General features: G+C 34.6%; 1 protein-coding gene and 1 non-coding gene across 4 annotated transcripts; both read right to left on the reverse strand.

The window, feature by feature from the left end:
* Positions 1–2,202: 2,202 nt before the first annotated feature.
* LOC122279959 (PRA1 family protein A1-like) lies at positions 2,203–6,532 on the reverse strand. 3 transcript variants are annotated; one of them, XR_006229698.1, is made up of 9 exons: positions 6,194–6,532; positions 5,598–5,638; positions 5,430–5,508; positions 3,792–3,878; positions 3,629–3,717; positions 3,434–3,505; positions 3,211–3,339; positions 2,648–2,725; positions 2,203–2,542 (listed from the first exon to the last, which is right to left on the reverse strand). XR_006229698.1 is itself a non-coding variant. In XM_043090878.1 (8 exons), the coding sequence occupies exons 1-7, from the start codon at positions 6,349–6,351 to the stop codon at positions 3,236–3,238; spliced, it is 630 nt and encodes a 209-aa protein (XP_042946812.1). In that variant the 5' UTR covers positions 6,352–6,529; the 3' UTR covers positions 2,203–2,542; positions 3,211–3,235. The 3 variants fall into 3 exon arrangements, 2 of the variants coding, with proteins under 2 accessions (XP_042946812.1, XP_042946813.1); XM_043090878.1 differs by lacking the exon at positions 2,648–2,725 and having other exon boundaries at positions 6,194–6,529; XM_043090879.1 differs by lacking the exons at positions 2,203–2,542; positions 2,648–2,725 and adding an exon at positions 2,740–3,003.
* A 22-nt stretch (positions 6,533–6,554) lies between these two features.
* TRNAV-CAC lies at positions 6,555–6,628 on the reverse strand. The gene has a single exon. It is a non-coding gene; the product is annotated as a tRNA-Val (tRNA).
* Positions 6,629–9,295: the final 2,667 nt, after the last annotated feature.

Raw genomic sequence — 9,295 nt, forward strand, 5'->3', positions numbered from 1 at the left:
AAATAAGTTGTTATTGAGGCCCATGTGTAAAAAGTTTGTGACTATATCTATCCATCTTTGCTTGCGAAGAGTTAAAAAGAAAGATCTCTCAAACGCTGTGGTGAAGAAAGGTAGGTTGTTTTTCTCTTTGAGAAATGTTATAAGGAACTCTTAGAAATGTTAACTCTTAGATCATACACTTCCATCTAAACATTATATGATTTGTTATTTTTATCATTCTATTTAAATACGTACATATTTAAACATTAAGATAAAATGACAAATTACATATTCATTAAGTAGAGATGTGTGGTGTAAGCCTTCCATGCAGTTCTTTCTGTTTTCCTTGATGAGTTATCGACAGAAAACGAAGAGAAATAGGTAGTAAAAGATGTATATCAGCTAAAATAAGCAATAAATCAAACAAATAAAATAATGATATCCCATATAATTACAAGAAATTAAGACCGATTAATTTTATATGCTTGATCAAATAAATTCATAGCAACTAGCAAATTGGCTTAGCCAACATTGAAATAAAACAAAAACAAAAAAAGACCAAAGTTTTCCAACAAGGAAGTTAGAGATCATGGCCAATATCATCATTGAACTCAAGCATGGCCACCATCACAACCGCAACCGTCAATTTTGCTGCTTAGATTGGCAAGTTGGCGAGGTTTGGTGCTGAGACAACAACACACGAGAAGCAACAGCAGCATGAAGCCCACCGCGGAGGCCGAAGCTTGTGCCCACTTCCCATAGTAATATTGCTCCATCTTTATTTATACTTTCGCTAGAGAGAGCTCGACCTAACTGTGAATGAAGCGCTTTTTTTTTTTTTTTATTTGACAGCCAGGCCTCCCCTCCTCGTCTCAAGGCACCAAATAACAAGGTTTACTTCTTTTTCTTCTTCTAGTCATATTGTAGAGCTGAGGCTAAATCATCTACCCTGGAATTAATTAATGGTATCTCCTCTTTTAGGAGAAAAAAGAGGAAAACAATCGATGCTGATCCTCTTGTGGGAAGAGAGAGAGAGAGAGAGAGAGAGAGAGAGAGAGAGAGATGGTACATTTGAGTTGAGCTTGAAAGATGACGAAACAACATAGGCCAACCTGTGAATTTCATAGATATTGTATAATGTATACAGAAATGTCCAACTGAAGTAATGCTATATAGTCACTTTTACGTACGCCCTGCGCATTTCACTGATGTGATTAGTTGCATTAATTTTTTTTAAATACACAACCAATGACATCAATAAAATGCATAACAGAATATGCAAAAGTGACTACAGTTAGAATTTTTAATATACGAATTACGCTTTTGATTTTACCATCATTGACATTGTGGATTGAGATTCCTCATATAATGAGAATTATTATTTTAAGTGATGAGATAATATTCTTTAATTTGATATTATCTTGATTTTAATTTTCATAATTAATCATTTTAATTTGATATTATCTCCAATATTAATAACATTCAGTTATTATTGAGCCGTGAGTATAATCAATCAATAACGAGGGCAGGGCAATTGTGGGAAAGATTTGAATCATAATCGATGCAAACGCAAAAGGGAAAAGAAAATTTAACTCGTTGAGTCAACTTCAACTTCTCCATACAAGGAAAGGGTTCGCAAAACCGCTAGTAAACCAGATGAGTGACAGGTTCTACGGAAGCCTCTTGCATTCATTGAAAAGCTATTTCATGAGATCACCACGCGTAAAGAGAATTTATCCATCCATTCCTCACGTCAACGAAATCTCGAAACCTATGCAATGAGAGAGAAATCCACAAAAGCTTCTAGGGATATTATCTTTTATTCCAGTTCCTTCTTTCCAATCAATACAATAATTAAAAAAGCCACAACCTCCACACACCACATTTTAACAATGATAGCAAGCCCCTCCCAACTTAAAATAAATACCCGATGCCCTTCAACAGGAGGAGTTTTATCCAAACTCGATGAAAACTGAAAGGTTAGAAATCGAGGCAAGTCTAGATATGGCTCTCTTTTCCTGGGTATTGCCTCTCGATTTCAATCTCACCAAAACCTTTACTTCCCTCCCATGCACAAGCTCCAATGATAGTGTCCATATGACACCTTTTTTCTGGATTGATTACATTCTTCATAATAAAATGGAAACAGAATCTATCGACAATATAAACCAATTAACAAAATGATCAAGGAAAACTCAAAACAGAAAAACCTCACCATTCCCATACAGGCAACTTTTACTACTAATTTCTATTAACCAAAGATTAAATTCTATCACAAACTAGGGTGGGCATTTACCGCGTGCCCAGGTATCCCTAGAACATCTGCGCTCTCTGCATTCTAATGCTCCATGGTTTCTTCTACATACCAAGTAAGAAATTGAAACAGTCTGCTACAGAAATTTTAGTTCCAGTTAATATACAACTTGGTGATCTGTATATATCAGCAGTTTTCCCCTACGAACCCCAGTCCAGCGAAGTGGTATTATTTTATACCCAAAGTGGCAGTAGCTGATCCCAAATAAAAAATGACAACTTGAATGACCTTCAGAATCAAAACAATCCCCTGAATAGAAAAGCAATGAATTGTGAAAACTCAAGCTTTCGTAATACTGATGCCAGAAAGCAAGTTTACGCATGACCCATTTAATCAGTGCAAGCATTAACCTACATTGGGATTGTATTCAAACGTCCCATCGCCAACATTAGCATGTCAAACTATTGACGAGGTTAAATACAAAACCTGGCGCTGTAACATAGTAATTGCAATATAAACACATGATATCACAAGCCCAAATAATTGATGTCACATCCAATCGGCTGTAAGACCACGTGCTAAAGGGATACAATTATATCCAATTTCACACCTCAGGTGTTTTACATGAAAGCAAAAGAATGCCAGAACAGCATCGAAGCAAGACCTTTCTTTTTTTTTTTGGATGACAGATAGACAAGCATTTGACAATAATACAAGAATCACCCCTAATTTCACTTATGCGTGCACAGTGCCTCGGAAAATATTGGGCCCTGACACATTTTAAGCTACACATCAATTACTCATAACTTGTAAATGAAAATATTATCTTGGATTCAATTAAATCCAAACATTTTAAATTAGAAAACCTCTGCCAAAAACTAGAAAGGCTTAACTGGAATTAAGGAAATGAAAATCATCGTAGAAATAACGGTATATGGTAAGAATTGAACCATAAATAAAGGTCAGCAAATGCTTACCAACATTCTACAAACTCCATGTAAGCTACAGCTCACTATAATTGCGCCAAACCGCACGAAATTCCTCACGGAATGTGTTCAAACGTGCTTTCAAATTAGGTGTTCTAAAACTTGCATGCAGGATGGTGGCTGAGAGAGAGAGAGAGAGAGAGAGAGAGAGAGAGTTAACAACATACATACACCATGAAGGAAAAAGCCAGGTGAGATCTAGCACATAACATACCAAGAAGTCCAATGGCAAGAGCCCATAGGACCATTAAGAGACCACAGGAAACAAACCAGAGGAAGAAACTCACTACAAAAATAGACAAGGAGATTAAGTAAACATTTATATAAGTTATAAAGAAGGAGAATCAAGTAACATTTATACTCCTCTCAAGCTATACAGGGAAAAAAATGATTTTCAGAATTAAAATACCAGTAGAGAATATCAAAACAAACACCCAACGAGGCCGACCACAAATATATATTGCTCTTTTAGCTGATGGACGTCCACGAATAACAGGCCTGCCAACAACAAAGAATTATTAAAGCAACATTTCTGAAAAACTTGCAAGCACATAATAGGCTAACACACTTACGTAAGAGCAGGCCTCATCTTTGCAGCTAAGTGTGGCGAGAATTGCCTTACTGTTCTTGTTACCTTCTCACTAAAAGTACCTGCAAAGCTGCAGAAATAATCCTTAGCATACATAAATGGGAAAACTAACATGATTATTACCAATGGATAATGATAGGCTTACTACTTCCTACCAGTCCTTTACTACTCTCTTTATTTTTTTTTTTAGTTTTTTTTATTATTTTCTTTTACTTAATGGTTAAGGAAATGACTATTAGTAAAGTTGTATATTTTTTTAAATTTTTTTCTTAATGATTAAGGTTGTTAAAAAATTACTTAAAATAAAATAATAGTAAAATAAAAATTTCAAATACACTATGAAGTAGTAAAAGGGTGGTAGAAAGTAGAAAGCCTATCATTATCCATTCAATAAGGAATTATATAATCACAACAGTACCAACGTATAAAGAAAAAAATCCCAAGCATGACTATCTGTGCTTCATAAAATGATCATCTTATTTTACTGTCATTGGGACCAATATAAAAATAAAATATGATATAACCTCCCCTCATCCATGGAGAGTACGGCAGAAAATAAATTGAAAAAATAGATTAGGATCAATCAAGAATCATCTTGACAATAGCGGCAACCAAGTCAAGCTACTTTCTCTCTCATGTGACATTCTTTTTTATTTAGGAAAGTACTTTCTTGTGTGGCATTATGAAGTACATAGAAAGAAAAGCTGATCAATATGGATCAATTACTTCTTTTTAAGATCTGTTCAGATCTTTACAAAAACCACTTTCTCCAACCATATATACATCAGCACACACTATAGAAACTTCTCACTGGATTAATTGAAACTCTACCAAAATCCATATGGTAATTGCTTTATGAAATTTCAAGCGCAGACTTTCTGGGTGAGCATGCATGAGTGTCCATATATGCATGGTTGTAATATCTACTAACGTAAAATAATAATGATTGGAAGTTTTACTTATTATAGGCACAGAAGCATACTCCCAGTACCTCCAAGATCAAGAGGAACATATGACAGATAGTACACCCACTTCTTACTGCTGAGTGTCTTTGATCTATATGGACTCAAGCAGCAGTAGCTCACTGCAACCTAAATTATTTAAAATCTAGCTAATGTTACTTATAACCTAAAACTTCAAAATGTTAAAAAGACTTTTACAAACGGATGAAACTTTTTTTTTTTTTTTTATTGGCACCGGGTGTCCATGAACAGCATCCCAACTAATCTTGGGGTGCACAAGCCCTCGACAAGAAGTTTCCCGCAAGTGCACCTCGGGTAATTTAAGAGGAAAACCCCCCAGTCCAATGGCCCATAGCGATTGTTTGTACCCGAAGTGATTCAAACCTTAAACTTGGGGGGAGCATACACTCAAGCCCAAGACCTTTACCACTTGAGCCAACCCGTAGGGGTTTACAAACAGATGAACATGGGTAATGATAATATAAAAGAAAGAACTCATATTGTGAAATATATGCTTACAACACCTCAAGAGGGTGGAAAATGACTATTCAAAGTATTCTTAATGAAAAAATCAATTCCAACTACAAAAACCCCATTGCCAATTGAGACAAGTGCAACTCACACAACCACCCCGCAAACACTTATGTTCAATGGCTTACCTATCATTCAGAAAAGCAATGCTAAGTGCTGTCAGACAAGCAGCTACAAGAGCAAGTGGCCTCCGAAGAAAACCCAATCCTAAAATTCATAGGTAAGATATTAATAAAAGAAACACAGTTCACATATTTATACCACAGGAAGAAGACAACAAAGTCCTGTTCACTTACCAAGAATGAATATTATCATAATGAAGTAGTTGGTTCGATAGCTGCAAACATATTTTTCGTTTGAAGATAACAAATTAATATATTGAAGATAAAAATTAGTAAAACAAATACACATCATTACATTATTTGTAATCTACCATAACCGAAGCCATACACTGAGCCGGACATACCAACAGAGCTTAGTTGAGTCGCCTATTCACTCTACAGGAACAAAACAGGGAGATATAGGGCTTGAAGTGCATGGTTCAAACACTTTTACAATCGCAGTACTGCAAAATAAAGCGCTAGCAGCTCCTATTTCCTTAATAGCATATTCTATCTTAAATGAATATAGAAATGATGAGAGATAATAATACCTTTACGGGCGTTATACAACTATTTGCCCTAATTCAGTTATGTATTATTTTGCAGGAGCCAAAACACTGGAACAAACAGGATACGATAAAATTTTCAATTCATACTCATCGACCATAGAAGATGGCTATTAAAATCCAAGCGGGTTCAATTGACAAGCAAATTTCGCAAAATAAATCAGTAAAACACGATAGCTCAGGCAAGAAAGAATACGATAATAGCAGAGAGAAAAGGAACCGTACTAGTAGAGATTGCATTTAAGGCGGCTATTCCATTTGGCGTAAGATCGGGGGAAGGTGAATCTGGAGAAGAATTCGGAGAGAGGGCGCGGTGGAGCCGACCACTCGACCTCGCGGAGGGCGTCGACCAGATCCTCCGCTGTAACGTTGCCCCAATCCATGGCTGTCTCGGGGATTCTGCTGCGAAGCCCTAAAAGGAAAAACCTTACAAGTACGAGGTAAAGAGAAATGACAGCCTGAGAAGGAATCGAGGTTGGAAGATGGTGATACGAAGCAGTAATTTGAGCGTTGAAGGATCGAAAATGGATACGATTGCCCTTTGTGGGGTAAAGTAAAAGATAGTTGAAAATAACAACGTTAAGAATGTCTGAGCCCGGGTTCGAACCGGGGACCTCTAGTGTGTGAGACTAGCGTGATAACCAACTACACCACCCAGACATGATAAAGTGTCTTTTTAAAATTAATAAATAACACTTTGTGACAGGAATAAATACAAAAAATACTTTCAAGTGAAACAAAGTTTTCACCCTTAAATAATTAGAAGTTCTGTATTTTTCATTTCAAACAATTAAAGTTAATATAATACACCTTGGAACTAACAAGTATGACAAGAGAAATGCTTACAGATCATTTGGATTCATAAAGTGTCTCATCTAATCTCATCATTACAATTTTTCAAGTTTCAATATCAAATATAATAAACAATTCAATCATTTTAAATCTCAATTTAATTTTTTCAAATTTTAAAATAATAATAATATTAAAAAATAATATTCTAATAATATTTTCTTCAACTTTCATTTAAAATTATCTCAGTTCATCTTACTATCCAATCGAACCCTAATTATAAGCAAGTTTTACACAAAAAAGTTTACACGCAGGGGGTTAATTAATATGATCTATTAGATAGTAAAACTCTTTTTTATTTTAAATTAAATCTAAATTATTTCATTAAGTCACTTCTATGTATAAACTTTCTTAGTATAAGATTTATGCATGTTTAAACCTAAACTTCCCCATATGACAATTCATCCAAGTCTAACCTATAATAAGATGATAAACAGTACGACATTTATACGTACATGAATCTTAACTGTTGAGTATGATAGAGATTACTATTTGACAATCAACAATAGTTATAGTCTTATAGAATACAATGTGTCAATATAATAATTTTAAATACAAAATATAGAACAAATAAAAAGGATGAAATTTTTTATTAATAAGTCAATGTAGGGAACACTCCCTCCACACCGCTTACACTTCTTCCAAGAGAAATTTAAAACTTATATTTCTTGTAAATCAAGTTCTATATCTGTTACTCAATGATTTAGAGTACGATATATATTTTCCACACTGACTTGCAAGTAGAAGTATTCAAAATGCATTTGCCTAAGATTTTTTAAACCCACAAGCCTTCTTCTCTTTTTTCCCTCGAATTGGAGTGACCCATTGACCAAATCAAAAGGCTTTTGCTCGGTTCTTTTTTGTTCTTTTTTATACAAATCTCTTTTTCATGCAACGTCAAAGTATGCACAATGCAAAGGTGACTTTCACTCTTTTCATTAGTCAAGTATACATGAATTAGTTCATGTTCTTCACATTAACATTGAACTGAATAATTAAGCAGGCAAATCTCTGGAGTGTTGGTGCGATTTTCTATCAGCTTGTTTGCAGAAAAAACCCAATTTACTAAAACAATCAAATATAGGTATGGCCTGCTTTGCTTTTTCCCGCAACTAAGGGGGTTTCACATGGTGCATAACATTCCTACGTTGGATGCTTTTAGCTTTCTATAATAATTGTCAACCTGTGTCAAACTAGTCTTCAAATTTGTCTTGACCTAATTAAGTTACTTCAACATTCGGCGAAAAGACTATTAGCGATCAATTTTGGTTGCTAATAGTCTTTTCGCCGCTATAAATTGGTCGCAAAATGCCATTTTTCTTGTAGTGATTATGTGCTTTGGAGTTGCTTCAGATCATTTTTGAAATCAACAAAATTGCAATTCCCGCTAGATATGGATTTAAGTTCGATCTGATTGCAAAGATTTGCGCCGAACATTGTTGCATCGCCACCCATATGATAAAATTCACTTTCTTACGGTGGACTTCACTTTTTTTTTAAAGGGATTGCGTAAGTTTTGTATAACCTAAAATTATATCTAGTATTACTCCATAATAAAATATGTAGAAAAAGTCTTACCACCATTATGATTACATAGCATGTTGTGTAGGATTGTTAAGGATAGTTCCTCTTATTTGGACACATGCATTCAGCAAGTCACGTAAAGAATCTTCAAGTCAATGTAGCAAGTAGGAGTGTAAGTTGGTCGGTCCGGACCGGAAAAATCGATTTGATCGGACCAAACTTTGAACTAGTCCATCTCGGTCTAATAAATTGTGGACCGAGAACATTCAGTTTAGTCCCGGGCCCTATAAATTTTGGACCGGCCAGGACCGGACCTGACCGAATGGACCAAACTCCTATATATTTTTTAAAAATATTTTTAATAATTTAATATGTTATTTTTATACAATATATATAAGTTAATGATGTAATTTTCATCTAATTTATTATCATTGACCATATAAAATATTTTTTAATGAGTTAGTTACAAAATCTACATTAATAATTCACTTAATTTTAATTTAGTAATTTAAATAATTTTTTTAATTAATTTATTTGAAAAAAAAAAAGAAGAAAGAAATTTTAAAAAAATAATAATTGGGCAGGACTGATAGTTACCGATCCGATCTGGTAGAATAATCACCCACAGGTCGGACCGATTTCACCCCTAGCAGCAAGGCTGATAAAGAAGGAAATCAATAATATTGTATATGCCTTTTTGGTCCTTTTAGAATCTTTGGTCATGTAGACTCTTGATTGTAATCTGTACAACATATAATATATATAGTGCACAAACCCTGCAACCAATGTATTCTTAAGAGAATTTCATCTCTTGTCTCATTACTCTTCTACACACAATAAGGTTTGCAAATCTTCTCATGGTATCATAGAATACCTAGGACTCACATCCACTTCCTTTTCTTTTCTTCTCATGGATTCCTAGCCTTCCTTCACTCCCTTGCCCTTTAACATGAT

Source organism: Carya illinoinensis, chromosome 10, assembly GCF_018687715.1.
Source record: "Carya illinoinensis cultivar Pawnee chromosome 10, C.illinoinensisPawnee_v1, whole genome shotgun sequence".
Classification (NCBI taxonomy): domain Eukaryota; kingdom Viridiplantae; phylum Streptophyta; class Magnoliopsida; order Fagales; family Juglandaceae; genus Carya; species Carya illinoinensis.